The 15,121-nt window shown below is 40.4% G+C and overlaps 1 protein-coding gene and 1 long non-coding RNA gene across 3 annotated transcripts in view; one reads left to right on the forward strand and one right to left on the reverse strand.

Annotated features, from left to right (window-relative positions):
- The window catches only part of LOC136580938 (uncharacterized), a 30,581-nt gene extending 15,477 nt beyond the window's left edge, over positions 1-15,104 (reverse strand). The window contains exons 1-2 of one of the 2 annotated variants that reach the window (XR_010787034.1): positions 14,922-15,074; positions 6,323-6,698 (exon numbers count right to left, since the gene is read on the reverse strand). This is a non-coding gene — a long non-coding RNA (uncharacterized lncRNA). Of the gene's footprint in view, positions 1-6,250; positions 6,699-14,921 lie in introns of those variants that run through there. The other variant, XR_010787033.1, reaches the window with a different exon arrangement.
- Positions 1-15,121, forward strand: part of LOC136580937 (sodium- and chloride-dependent neutral and basic amino acid transporter B(0+)-like) — a 38,911-nt gene that overhangs the window by 16,210 nt on the left and 7,580 nt on the right. Inside the window, exons 6-11 of the mRNA XM_066581876.1 lie at positions 92-224; positions 6,345-6,485; positions 6,625-6,853; positions 11,281-11,406; positions 12,841-12,959; positions 14,362-14,461. Of these exons, the coding sequence (XP_066437973.1) occupies positions 92-224; positions 6,345-6,485; positions 6,625-6,853; positions 11,281-11,406; positions 12,841-12,959; positions 14,362-14,461 (848 nt within the window). The remainder of the gene's footprint in view (positions 1-91; positions 225-6,344; positions 6,486-6,624; positions 6,854-11,280; positions 11,407-12,840; positions 12,960-14,361; positions 14,462-15,121) is intronic.

The raw sequence follows: 15,121 nt of genomic DNA on the forward strand, positions 1-15,121 counted from the left end.
CATCTCTATTTGCATATTATTATGCAGTCATATAGCAGGTATGTGGTGGATTGCAGATTTGCTGGGATCAGTAATATTTTCATTATTTCAGCAAAGTGGCTCTTCGGAGGTCGAGTGGTATTGATGAGACGGGGCAGGTGGTTTGGCACTTGGCCCTCTGCCTGCTGCTGGCATGGATTATAAGCGTTGCTGCTTTGGTGAAAGGAGTACAGTCTTCTGGAAAGGTAAATGTGTATTGCTATTGTGTGATGTAACAGGCTGACTAGCTCAAAAATGATTATATGATTGAGACATAAGACAGGTGCCCTTTAAAATGGGGTATTTTTAGGATGTCGCAGAGGTGTAATACAGTGAACACTCAATATATGGCTCCCTTTAGGGAGTTCCACATTGCTCCCATTGTCTAGATGTGTTACAGATATTAGTGGCGCATAATGAGGAGAGTTCTGTACGTCAGATGCCCTGCTCCAGTGGGCATTCCCAAAAGAACATCTTAAAGGCAATGAAAGAAGAGATGTTGACAGACAAGGGTCCTCTCGCACTGCCCTGGTGAGATGTCAACTTCATCTGGAACTGAGGCAGTGCAAATACTCCAAACTCCTCTGTTAACTTCTCATTAGTTACTTATCGTTTCCCCTATTCCATTGAAGGAGATCTCACCACCTCCTGTGGCAAACATGTTCACTTATTCATCACCCTCACTGTCTCACTGGTCAACACTGAAAGTCAAAAAAAAAAAAAAACGGTAGAGAGCGCCACAGGTAGATCCAATCCACACTGATTGGGCTGTGTGAATACGGTCACAATGCGTCTTTTCCTCAGTACTCCAATCCTCTTAATAAAAGGAGAGCTGCAGATACAAGCTGGGGGGTCTCCCCCAGATATAATGGAAAGAGAAAGACAAAACGTCAGAAAAAAGATCCGCGCTCACAAGTGGAGTGAACTGAGGACAGATTCACGTGTGAATAATGGTGAGGTATAACACTTACTTGGAAGGAGGGGGGTATGATGTACAAATGCCCCCTCCTCAGAGTGTCCACCACACGGTATAGAGCTATACTCCAAATTACATAATGATGGTCCAGATGTTGAAACCAAACGAAACTTTTAATAACACTGAAATTGTTACTGACAGGTCCTAATCTGTAGTGTCTTGGTGTGCTGAACACGAATATGACCGTGAACATTTTTTTATTGGCTCTCATTTTGAAAATTTTTTGTATAGTTCATTTTCTGTGTTTCCCCGTATAAATGTATCCAGTAGGACTGTAACAACATCCTTACAGTTTGAGCCAGACAGCAGCCGTGTGCATAGAGGACCTGTGATGTCACCATCATGTGATCAGTCACTGCCACTGAGCTCATCACCTCACACCTAACCCCAACATAACCATTACACCATGTTAACTCCCACATTACCAGTGTACGTATCCACATCTAATCACTAGTGTACTATATAAAGCCCAGTCGGAAAGGTTGAGTATTTAAAATATTTCAGACTTCGTGAGATACAGTTTAAGCTGCTGTTACATAAAACTGTTACTATTGTATCCATTTAGTTACAATACAGAACACTAATGCCTCGAAGGTGCATTAATACTGTAGACAATTTTTGCTATATCTGTGGGGAATAGAGATGAGCGAGCGTACTCGCTAAGGCAAACTACTCGATTGAGTAGTGCCTTATTCGAGTATCTCCCCGCTCGTCTCTAAAGACTCGGCTGCCGGTGGGGGAGAGCGGGGAGGAACGGAGGGGAGATCTCTCTCTTCCTCTCTCCCCCCCCCCCCCCCCCCCCGCTCACCGCCGCAACTCACCGCTCACCCGCGCCGGCAGTCGAATCTTTAGAGACGAACGGGCAGGTACTCGAATAAGGCACTACTCGTTCGAGTAGTTTGCCTTAGCGAGTATGCGCGCTCATCTCTAGTGGGGAAGTGACATTTGCCAACCAGAAGAAAAGTATCACTTTTCAAGTGAATAAGGCATATCCTCTTTACTTTGGATGAAAGATTGGCAACCAAGACAAGCCTTGGGCCCCGCATATATGCTGTGCTACATGTACAACACAACTTTCACAGTCGTTGAATGGCAAAAGACCAGCAATGCCGTTTGCTGTCCCCATGGTGTGGAGAGAGCCAAGCAATCACACAAATGACTGTTACTTCTGCTTGGTTCCTCCTCTTTCCGGTGGGATAACGAAGCAAAAAAATTTGAGAATACTCTACTTCAACATTCCGTCTGCATTGAGACCAGTTTCACATGGTGAGGGACTTCCTATTCCATAAGCTCCAGCGGAATATTCTCTTGATTCAGCTGATGAGGGTGAGCTGACCTGTTCTTCTCCTGGTCCGTCAGCATGCAGTGATCCAGTATTTCACTGTGGTGCATCATCAACCCCATACAGAATAACACAGGAAGACCTAAATAACCTGCTTCATGATTTGGACTTATCCAAGAACAAGGCAGATTTTGCTAGGTCCAAGACTCCAACAATGTAATCTTCTACAAGAAGATAATATGAAAATAGGTTTGGTACGGTGTTAGCCAGTAGAGTAAAGTGTGATTGTTCTCAGTGAGAGAAACCAAGTCATCTTGGCTAACAAAAATACATGATGTTACAGCAAGTGTTCCGGGATATCTCTTCCCTTTATCTGCCATCCAAACTAGTTTCATTCATCAGCCTGATGAAGGGGGCGAGATGTCCACAAAAACTTGCTGTAACATCATGTATTATTGTTAGCCATTAAAAGGTATCAGATCTACAAGATGACTGGGTTTCTCTCACTGAGAACAATCACACTAGAAGAAGATTCACTTCATATCAAAAGTGGCACCAGCAATTTGAGCCTTTCTTCAGAAAGGAAGGTAATCTGGTATTCTGTTCTGATATTGAGGGCCTCATGAATGCTTAGAAATCACTCATAGCCCACAAGAATGGTAACTATTTGTAGATTCTTCGAAAACTGAATCTTAAGGCTGTGCTTTTGCACAACCTTGTGCTTCTTATGTGAGTGGGAATGCTGAGCAAGAAATTGCACTACTTGCGGAAGGAATGGACTCACAGACAAAATGTTGCAGTAGGAGAGAAGAATATCCAACACCCAGCTCTGGTCAAGGCGCACAAAATTCTGCTACCACCCCTTCACATCAAACTAGGTTTGATGAAGAACTTCGTAAAAGTGGCCCAAGATTTCACCAGTTTTCCGATACCTTCATGAAAAATTGCCTTGACTCAGCAAAGCAAAGATTAAAGAGGGAGTTTTTGTGGGTCCTTGGAGCTCTTCAAAGATGACCGGTTCAACAACTTGCTGCAGGGTGATGCCAAACAAGCATAGAATGCTTTTTGCCTCGTGTCTACAAACTTTCTCAAGAATGTTAGGGCAGAAAACCACAAGGAACAAGACATGCGGATGCAGTATCAGAAGCTTGGCTGCAATATGTCTCTAAAGATCCACTTCCTTCATTTCCATCTGGATTTCTTTCCAATCAACTATGGTTAGTGATGAACATGGCCAACGTTTCATCAAGATATCACAACAATGGAACAAAGATACCAGGGAAAATGGTCCAGTATCATGCTGGCTGACTAGTGCTGGACCCTCCACAGAGATGCTCCCGAACAGTTATACAAGAGACAGGCAAAGAGATCTAAGACGTAGTTGATGACTTCATTTTTACAGGTATCAACCATCAGCCTATTACTATTGGGATGCATTTCGTGATGTAAACAATTATTGCAGATTACAAAAAAACTAGAGTCAATTTTGCATTTTGCTGTCATGTTTGTGTTGAGCACTAGAGATAAGCGAGCACCCAAATGCTCGGGTCCGCATTATTCGAGTCGAGCTTTTCGTAAAATTCGAGAGCTCTACTCAAGTAACGAACCCCATTGACTACAATGGGAGACTCGAGCATTTTAGTATGTCGGACGCCGGTCCCGAACTCTTTTTTTTTTTTTTTCGTGGTTCGTGTGTTCCTCATAGGACATACTTCACTGGATGACTATTTTCTTCCTAAAATATACGTAGCTTTTAATGGATATATATTAAAACTAGCCCTAGGCCACAATGAACAGTCCTAAAGCAAAAAAAAAAACAAAAACAAAAAATATATATATAATGGCACCAATCTTAGGCTAAATAGCCATCCTTAGTCCCAAATTAATACAGTCGGGGATATAATATTGATGCAATTTAAAATATGGATGATTATCCATCAAAAATAGACAAATAATTGATGGGTCAAACGGTAACAGTTGAACGCATTTCGGCTGTGCGCTCACAACCTCATCAGGATCCAATGACCCTAAAGGTTGAGCCCTTTCAAAAATATGCACAGAGAAATTTCAGAGAATTTTTTTTTGGAGATATGCAAATGAATGTATGGGGATGATACAATAACCAAAGCCCAGTACCAAGCCCTAAAGTCCTGGAGAGAATACCCCCCAACCTAAAATCCTCTCCATACAAGATTCAAAATAACAAACAGCATCCCCAGCCTTGATGGTAGACTGGGGCTGGGGATGCTGTTTGTTATTTATTTATTTCTCATAGGACATGATTTGCAGACTGTTCACCATCTTGGTAACTCTTCTCTGAACTTGCTCCAGTTTGTCTATGTCTTTTTTAAAGTGGGGTGAACTGGACCCAGTATTCCAGATGAGGTCTGACTAAGGAAGAGTAGAGGGGATAATGACCTCACGTGATCTAGACTCTATGCTTCTCTTAATACATCACAGAATTGTGTTTGCCTTTTTGCCTGCTGCATCACATTGTTGACTCATGTTCAGTCTATGATCTTTTAGTATACCCAAATCTTTTTCACATGTGCTGCTGCTTAGCCCAATTCCTCCCATTCTGTATGTGCTTTTTTCATTTTTCTTGCCCAGATGTAGGACTTTGCATTTCTCCATGTTAAATACCATTCTGTTAGTCGCTGCCCACTGTTCAAGCTTTTCTAGATCTTTTTGAATCCTCTCTCTCTCTTCTCTAGTGTTAGGGAGGATTGTTGACATCAGTGGGTTCTATTCTCTGCATATTGCATACGCTAATACCATGTGCACAGTGCTCTGTGCAAATACATCATTCTGAAGGAGCCCTTATACTGGTATCTTCTCCCGTGGCAGAGGAGCCTTTCAGCCCATCATGTACCAGGTCCCTGCTATCCCTTACAGCGATGTGCCTTCCTGTCCACTCTGTCTTTTGAAAGTGTTAGCACAATGCAGATGCAGCATGGATGATTTGGGCAGCAATACAGTTTGTTAGCGTAAATGTCATACTTGGGGCTCCTTCACGCGGGTGTATTTGCGCGCGAAAAATTTGTGCGTGCAATACGCAAAGAATAGAACGCATTGATTTTAATGGGCTCGTTCTCATTTACTTTTTTTTCACACGCATTTTGCATACGCGAATAAAACAACACGCTCTACTTTTGCGCGCATTTCTGCTTCAAAGATACCCATAGAAGTCGAAGCACGATGGACAAGTCCGCACGCGATACGCAGGCAGATGTGGGAAAAGCAGCGCAATTCCACAGGAAAAAGAACAAACCTGGACCTCATTAGGCTAAATAACCATTTCATCAGGGTGTGGATGTGTTTCATGCTCAAAAAAACATGTCGTCTCAGAGCAAAAAGTACAATGAAACACGCCGTACAAAAAAGACTTGTTTACAGCGCAAATACATTGCGCTGGGTTCCACACAATTGAACATACGCTCGTGTGAAAGAACCCTATGACCGGCTTTACACAAGCGCAAGCGTATGTAAATGGTGGGTTAAGTTTAATTACTTTTATGTGTTCTATTTTTGTACACAATACGCACAAATATGGACATGCTGCGTATTTTTTTTTTTTTTTGCGCAAAAAACAAAATTCCCACATGTGAACGAACCCATTGAGATCAACGGGTTCTATTCACTGCGTATTGCATGCATAAAGTTTGCACACATAATACCCAGCATCAGGGGCGTAACTATAGAGGATGCAGGGGATGCGGTTGCACCCGGGCCCAGGAGCCTTAGGGGCCCATGAGGCCTCTCTTCCCCATATAGGGAGCCCAGTACTATGAATAAAGCATTATAATTGGGGGCCCCGTTCCAGGTTTTGCATTGGGGCCCAGGAGCTTCAAGTTACGCCTCTGCCCAGCATGTCAGGGAAGTTGATCAGTTGAGTGACCTGTTGGCCCCCCCAGTTACCAACCAGCTGCTGATTCATCCACCCCATAAACATTCCAAGCAGTGATCAATGCACAAATATTGCACCTGTACCTTTTAATTGGGTCTTCCAAGCAAACCAGGTACAATGTGATGTAACGGCAGCTCACCTGGAATATTCTTCTCCTGTAGGTGGTCTACTTCACAGCCTTGTTCCCATATGTTGTCCTCATCATTCTTCTTGTCCGCGGGGTAACTCTGGAGGGAGCTAGAGATGGCATTGAGTATTTCATTGGACAACAGTCTGACATTACAAAGCTTACTAATGGTGAAGTGAGTATGTCCTGATTGTATGATTGATGGCTGTGGGATTGCTGCATGTGTATGGCGGTCCTTCAGTTCCATTGCTCGGAGCGTATTAGTCAACATTTGAGGTGCCATCAGTAAATCCCAGAGTTCCTTCTCATTCTAGGTCTGGAGAGATGCGGCCACCCAGTTGTTTTACTCTCTCAGCACGGCCTGGGGGGGGCTGATCGCCCTTTCATCCTATAATAAGTTTCAGAACAATTGTTACTGGGATTCCATCATTGTCTCCATAATAAATGTCCTGACCAGCATCCTCGCAGGATTCGCTATCTTCTCTATCCTTGGACACATGGCTTTGATATCAGGAAAAAAGGTTTCTGATGTGGTGGATGAAGGTTGTATGACATTACTTCTGCTCCTTATTGATCATTTTGCTCATTGGCATCGGCGCCCGTGTGACTAAGCCCTTATAGTAGTTAAATTCTTGTACATAGAGGGCAGTATTATAGTAGTTATATTCTTGTACATAGAGGGCAGTATTATAGTAGTTATATTCTTGTACATGGGGAGCAGTATTATAGTAGTTATATTCTTGTACATAGGGGGCAGTATTATAGTAGTTATATTCTTGTACATAGAGGGCAGTATTATAGCAGTTATATTCTTGTACATAGAGGGCAGTATTATAGTAGTTATATTCTTGTACATGGGGAGCAGTATTATAGTAGTTATATTCTTGTACATAGGGGGCAGTATTATAGTAGTTATATTTTTGTACATAGGGGGCAGTATTATAGTAGTTATATTCTTGTACATAGGGGGCAGTATTATAGTAGTTATATTATTGTACATAAGGAGCAGTATTATAGTAGTTATATTCTTGTACATAGGGGCAGTATTATAGTAGTTATATTCTTGTATATAGGGGGCAGTATTATAGTAGTTATATTCTTGTGCATAGGAGCCGTATTATAGTAGTTATATTCTTGTACATAGGAGGCAGTATTATAGTAGTTATATTCTTGTGCATAGGAGCCGTATTATAGTAGTTATATTCTTGTGCATAGGAGGCAGTATTATAGTAGTTATATTCTTGTGCATAGGAGCCGTATTATAGTAGTTATATTCTTGTACATAGGAGGCAGTATTATAGTAGTTATATTCTTGTACATAGGGGGGCTGTATTATAGTTGTTATATTCTTGTACATAGGGGGCAGTATTATAGTAGTTATATTCTTGTGCATAGGGGCAGTATTATAGTAGTTATATTCTTGTACATAGGGGGAAGTATTATAGTAGTTATATTCTTGTACATAGGGGCAGTATTATAGTAGTTATATTCTTGTACATAGGGGGCAGTATTATAGTAGTTATATTCTTGTGCATAGGAGCCGTATTATAGTAGTTATATTCTTGTACATAGGAGGCAGTATTATAGTAGTTATATTCTTGTGCATAGGGCCAGTATTATAGTAGTTATATTCTTGTACATAGGAGGCAGTATTATAGTAGTTATATTCTTGTACATAGGGGGAAGTATTATAGTAGTTATATTCTTGTACATAGCAGACAGTATTATAGTAGTTATATTCTTGTACATAGGGGGGCTGTATTATAGTAGTTATATTCTTGTACATAGGGGGCAGTATTATAGTAGTTATATTCTTGTACATGGGAGACAGTATTATAGTAGTTATATTCTTGTACATAGGAGGCAGTATTATAGTAGTTATATTCTTGTACATAGGAGCCGTATTATAGTAGTTATATTCTTGTACATAGGAGGCAGTATTATAGTAGTTATATTCTTGTACATAGGGGGAAGTATTATAGTAGTTATATTCTTGTACATAGGGGCAGTATTATAGTAGTTATATTCTTGTACATAGGAGGCAGTATTATAGTAGTTATATTCTTGTACATAGGGGGAAGTATTATAGTAGTTATATTCTTGTACATAGGAGACAGTATTATAGTAGTTATATTCTTGTACATAGGGGGGCTGTATTATAGTAGTTATATTCTTGTACATAGGAGGCAGTATTATAGTAGTTATATTCTTGTACATAGGAGCCGTATTATAGTAGTTATATTCTTGTACATAGGAGGCAGTATTATAGTAGTTATATTCTTGTGCATAGGAGCCGTATTATAGTAGTTATATTCTTGTACATAGGGGCAGTATTATAGTAGTTATATTCTTGTACATAGGAGGCAGTATTATAGTAGTTATATTCTTGTACATAGGGGGAAGTATTATAGTAGTTATATTCTTGTACATAGCAGACAGTATTATAGTAGTTATATTCTTGTACATAGGGGGGCTGTATTATAGTAGTTATGTTCTTGTACATAGGGGGCAGTATTATAGTAGTTATATTCTTGTACATGGGAGACAGTATTATAGTAGTTATATTCTTGTACATAGGAGGCAGTATTATAGTAGTTATATTCTTGTACATAGGAGCCGTATTATAGTAGTTATATTCTTGTACATAGGAGGCAGTATTATAGTAGTTATATTCTTGTACATAGGGGGAAGTATTATAGTAGTTATATTCTTGTACATAGGGGCAGTATTATAGTAGTTATATTCTTGTACATAGGAGGCAGTATTATAGTAGTTATATTCTTGTACATAGGGGGAAGTATTATAGTAGTTATATTCTTGTACATAGGAGACAGTATTATAGTAGTTATATTCTTGTACATAGGGGGGCTGTATTATAGTAGTTATATTCTTGTACATAGGAGGCAGTATTATAGTAGTTATATTCTTGTACATAGGAGCCGTATTATAGTAGTTATATTCTTGTACATAGGAGGCAGTATTATAGTAGTTATATTCTTGTGCATAGGAGCCGTATTATAGTAGTTATATTCTTGTACATAGGAGGCAGTATTATAGTAGCTATATTCTTGTACATAGGGGGAAGTATTATAGTAGTTATATTCTTGTACATAGGGGCAGTATTATAGTAGTTATATTCTTGTACATAGGAGGCAGTATTATAGTAGTTATATTCTTGTACATAGGGGGCAGTATTATAGTAGTTATATTCTTGTACATAGGGGGCAGTATTATAGTAGTTATATTCTTGTACATAGGAGGCAGTATTATAGTAGTTATATTCTTGTACATAGGAGGCAGTATTATAGTAGTTATATTCTTGTACATAGGGGGGCTGGATTATAGTTGTTATATTCTTGTACATAGGGGGCAGTATTATAGTAGTTATATTCTTGTGCATAGGAGCCGTATTATAGTAGTTATATTCTTGTACATAGGAGGCAGTATTATAGTAGTTATATTCTTGTACATAGGGGGAAGTATTATAGTAGTTATATTCTTGTACATAGGGGCAGTATTATAGTAGTTATATTCTTGTACATAGGGGGCAGTATTATAGTAGTTATATTCTTGTACATAGGAGCCGTATTATAGTAGTTATATTCTTGTACATAGGAGGCAGTATTATAGTAGTTATATTCTTGTACATAGGAGGCAGTATTATAGTAGTTATATTCTTGTACATAGGGGACAGTATTATAGTAGTTATATTCTTGTACATAGGGGGCAGTATTATAGTAGTTATAATCTTGTACATAGGAGGCAGTATTATAGTAGTTATATTCTTGTACATAGGGGGCAGTATTATATTAGTTATATTCTTGTACATAGGGGGGCTGTATTATAGTAGTTATATTCTTGTACATAGGAGCAGTATTATAGTAGTTATATTCTTGTACATAGGGGCAGTATTATAGTAGTTATATTCTTGTACATGGGAGACAGTATTATAGTAGTTATATTCTTGTACATAGGAGGCAGTATTATAGTAGTTATATTCTTGTACATAGGGGGCAGTATTATAGTAGTTATATTCTTGTGCATAGGAGCCGTATTATAGTAGTTATATTCTTGTACATAGGAGGCAGTATTATAGTAGTTATATTCTTGTACATAGGGAGCAGTATTATAGTAGTTATATTCTTGTACATAGGGGGAAGTATTATAGTAGTTATATTCTTGTACATAGGAGACAGTATTATAGTGGTTATATTCTTGTACATAGGGGGCAGTATTATAGTAGTTATATTCTTGTACATAGGGGGCAGTATTATAGTAGTTATATTCTTGTACATAGGGGGGCTGTATTATAGTAGTTATATTCTTGTACATAGGGGGCAGTATTATAGTAGTTATATTCTTGTGCATAGGAGCCATATTATAGTAGTTATATTCTTGTACATAGGAGGCAGTATTATAGTAGTTATATTCTTGTACATAGGAGGCAGTATTATAGTAGTTATATTCTTGTACATAGGAAGCAGTATTATAGTAGTTATATTCTTGTAGATAGGGGGAAGTATTATAGTAGTTATATTCTTGTACATAGGGGGCAGTATTATAGTAGTTATATTCTTGTACATAGGGGCAGTATTATAGTAGTTATATTCTTGTACATAGGGGGCAGTATTATAGTAGTTATATTCTTGTACATAGAAGGGCAGTATTATAGTAGTTATATTCTTGTACATAGGGGGCAGTATTGTAGTAGGTATATTCTTGTACATAGGGGGCAGTATTATAGTAGGTATATTCTTATACATAGGGGGGCAGTATTATAGTAGTTACATTCTTGTACATAGGGGGCAGTATTATAGTAGTTACATTCTTATACATAGGGGGGCAGTATTATAGTAGTTACATTCTTGTACATAGTGGGCAGTAAAATACCTCAGTAGTAGTCCTGAAAATAACAACAAATAGCAGTGTTAGTCAGTTTCATGACTTATGGTGAATTATGTTTCCTGTAGGATTTGAGTTGGCTTTCATTGCCTACCCTGATGCATTAGCAAAGTTACCAGTTTCTCCTCTCTGGTCTATTTTATTCTTTTGCATGCTGCTGTCTTTGGGACTTGATTCACAGTTTGCACTAATAGGTAAGTTAGACACTATATTGTCTTTTTGATATACTTTTTCTGAATAAGCATGTTAATGTACGAGGAAGGCAACAGTAGCATTATGAGGTGAATAGTGGGTTAATGGGAATGTGAACAATAATTTTTCCATTTAAAAAGGCCCAAAAGTCCCAAACTAATGAAAAGATTATGAAAAGTAGCAGATCTGCATACTCCATCATTGGGCCTCGTTCAGACGAGCGTTTTTTTTCCCCCCGCACAAATAGCCACTCAAAAAGAACGCTTCTATTAGAGCCAATGGTTTCCTATTGAAGCGTCACATGAATGATTTTTAAACACACAAAATACTCGCACCTGCAAAAGATAGACATGAGTAGCGACAATACACGCATCTAAGGACCGGACCTATCGTGGGTGCGTGTTGTGCAGGACTTCACATTGACTCCTATGGGAGCTGGATGAACATGCAGCACGCACCACGGATCGTATGAAGGAGCAAGTTATGTGCGAATGTACATCACGCCTTTAGCTTCGTTTGCACGATTTTTTTATCACATGTGAGCAGTGTTTTTTTTGCGCGGCTATTTGTGCACAAAAAAAAACGCTCGTCTGAACTGTATCCCAGTGATTTCTCTAATGGTTTTAATTGTATTTTATCCATTTTTGCCTTTCCAAGTCCAACAGTAGCCTACTGTCAAGTGGGCCATCGCTAACACCCAGTGTCAATTAACTTTACATCAGTCATTGAAACTTGACAATGGAGCATGCCCACTTGGCAGTACACTAGTAGGGCACGAAAATAACCAGAGTAATTGTGGGAAATGGGGGGTTTAAAACACTGGGAATCAGTGGGGACTAGAGATGAGCGAGCGTGCTCGGTTCGGGTGTTTTTGCACTCGAGCACCGCTTTTTCCGAGTAACTGACTACTCGGACAAAAAGATTCGGGGGGCGCCGGGGGTGAGCGGGGGGTTGCAGAGGGGAGTGGGGGGGGGGAAGGAGAGAGAGAGCTCCCCCTGTTCCCCACTGCTACCCCCCGCTCCACCACACCGCCCCCGAATCTTTTCGTCCGAGTAGTCAGTTACTCGGAAAAAGCGGTGCTCGAGTGCAAAAACACCCGAACCGAGCACGCTCGCTCATCTCTAGTGGGGACACGGCTGTAAGGGTATCCATCCCATCCCACTTGTGAAAGGATGTGATATGTCCTTTGTAACAAGTGGGAAGGCAATAAAATCACCAATGGTTTTGGATGCCAGATAGTTCAAATGACCAAGTGAGGAGTGAACTTCCCATTACCAACGTCGTAACTCTGACGTAGGCTATATGAAAGTTGCAGGAGGGCCATAAAAATCCCTTACTAGATTTGAAGGGGCTTTGAAGAATGATTACTACAGGTAACTTATTTGGGTTATATTTGTCATACTTTACAATTTACATATATTTTTTCATCTTTGCAGAAACTCTTACTACTACAATACAAGATGTGTTTCCAAGATTAATGAAGAAATGGAGGATTCCCCTGACTGCAGCAATATGTGCTCTGTTATTTCTTCTTGGACTTCCCTGTGTTTGCCAGGTACTCATAAACTATAAAGGTAACATTAGGATTAGAGATGAGCGAACGTACTCGGTAAGGCCGATTTCGCAATCGAGCACCGCGATTTTCGAGTACTTCACTACTCGGGTGAAAAGATTCGGGGGTCGCCGGGGGGCGGGGCGTGGTGGAGCGGGGGGTAGCAACGCGTAACAGGTGGGAGCTCTCTCTCTCTCCCTTTCCCCTCTGCAACCCCCCGCTCACCCACAGCGCCCCCGAGTACTTTTCACCCGAGTAGTGAAGTACTCGAAAATCGCGGTGCTCGATTGCGAAATCGGCCTTACCGAGTACGTTCACTCATCTCTAATTAGGATGCATCCACAAGTAGCTGATGTGTTGCAGAAACTTCTGCCACTGAAAATCAATTCCATCCATGAAATGGGGTTACTTTGGTAACATTTGACATGGATTTTGTCAGTCTCTGCATCCTTGTATTTAAGACTTCACTTGAGTGGAAGAGGCGCTGAAATCTCTGCAACAAATCTGCCATGTGTGAATTCTCCCTCCGACTCTAATCTATAGTTACAGGAACTTTTAGTTCTAATGTTTTCTAATATTGTAAGGAAAGCAGCCTAAGGGCGCCCACCCACTGGCGATTTTTTTCCCTGCGAAATTCGCAGCATTTTTTTCTCTGCAGGGGTCTATGGGACTTGTAATGTTAAAATCGCGATCGCGCAAAATCGCAATTTACCGCGAAATCGCGATTTTAACATTACAAGTCCCATAGACCCCTGCAGAGAAAAAAATGCTGCGAATTTCGCAGGGAAAAAAATCGCCAGTGGGTGGGCGCCCTAAAAGTGGAGCTATGGTTTACCCTTCAGCACAAATGCAATTTGTATTTTGCTGGAGTGTAAATTAGGCGTAAGACTCATTGATCCCAGGTGGCCCATAGATGCTATATAGATGAGTCATGGCAATGATGGGTAGGAAGTGGTACAGATTTTGCATGACCTGTGGAGCTTCAAGTTAGTGATTTGTCTATAGATCAACAAGCCCTTAGGGTGCATTCACATGGATGCCAGTAAGTCATTCCTAACATTCTCAGGCACGACTCGCCTCGCACAGCACACGGACTACCGGGAGACCTCACATCTGCTTGTTCCATTCTCGTGTAAGAGTCGCACGAAAATTAAACATTGCACTTTTTTTTTTTCGTCTTGCAACACCCAAAACTTGCACTATTTTCTTGCCTGTGTGAATGCACCCCAAAGCAACAATTAGAGGCTTGAAATGGGACAGAAACAAGCGGTGGGGAAAGAAGAAGACCGATGCTCCGTGTCCATTGTATGCTGCTTATGACTTGTTCATATGACCATGTTGATACATTGATCTGATGATGCTGGAATATGGTAACTGGTATTTAACTCTCTTCTCCCTTTCTTAGTCAGGCATATACTGGGTAAACCTCATTGATTCTTTCTGTGGAGGATGGGCTCTGCTGTTTGCTGCAGTCCTGGAACTGGTGGCCGTCATCTGGATATACGGTACATCCCCACAAACGTCATATTTTTACAGGCCTGCAGTATATTATAGGTTTAAAAAAGCTGTTTTTGTTACACCATCCTATTCACATTAGGATCAAAATGCCTTACACAATGCTGATGAAGCATTTTAAATTGATTACTTTCTGTAATTGTTCCAGTTGTTTCTTTTGGTCCATATGCCATATTGGATGCTACTCCTACTTGAATCTATATGGCAGAAGCACTGTTCTGCGTGTAGTTACACAGCTTCACTCTATGAGGCTGTGTCTACATTTCCCATAATGCCTCTGCTCTGTGCAAACCGGGACAGAGTTGCACAGCGGTAATTAGCTTTAGAGCAGGAGAAGAGGCAGTTGGCATGTCAGGAGGAAGGGCAGGCAAGTTCTACTGGGGAGGTTGCGTAATAGAACGGACATAAGGTTACCGTTTGGAGGTAGTAGGTATGTGGAGCGAGACTTACCTCTGGCCTGAGCAGAGACTCTTGTACCTGCCAGGTTGTCAGAGTGACGTCTCAGATGGTAATATGGGCTGAAACAGGCAAGAAGAGGGGATTACACACAGAACTAATATACTGACAGTGAGTACTGTACAGGCAACTCATAAAGAATAAATACATTGCCGGAGTGCTTCTATAAGAGGAAGGAAGAAAAGAGGGAAGGA

This window comes from Eleutherodactylus coqui, chromosome 10 (assembly GCF_035609145.1).
Source record: "Eleutherodactylus coqui strain aEleCoq1 chromosome 10, aEleCoq1.hap1, whole genome shotgun sequence".
Classification (NCBI taxonomy): Eukaryota; Metazoa; Chordata; class Amphibia; order Anura; family Eleutherodactylidae; genus Eleutherodactylus; species Eleutherodactylus coqui.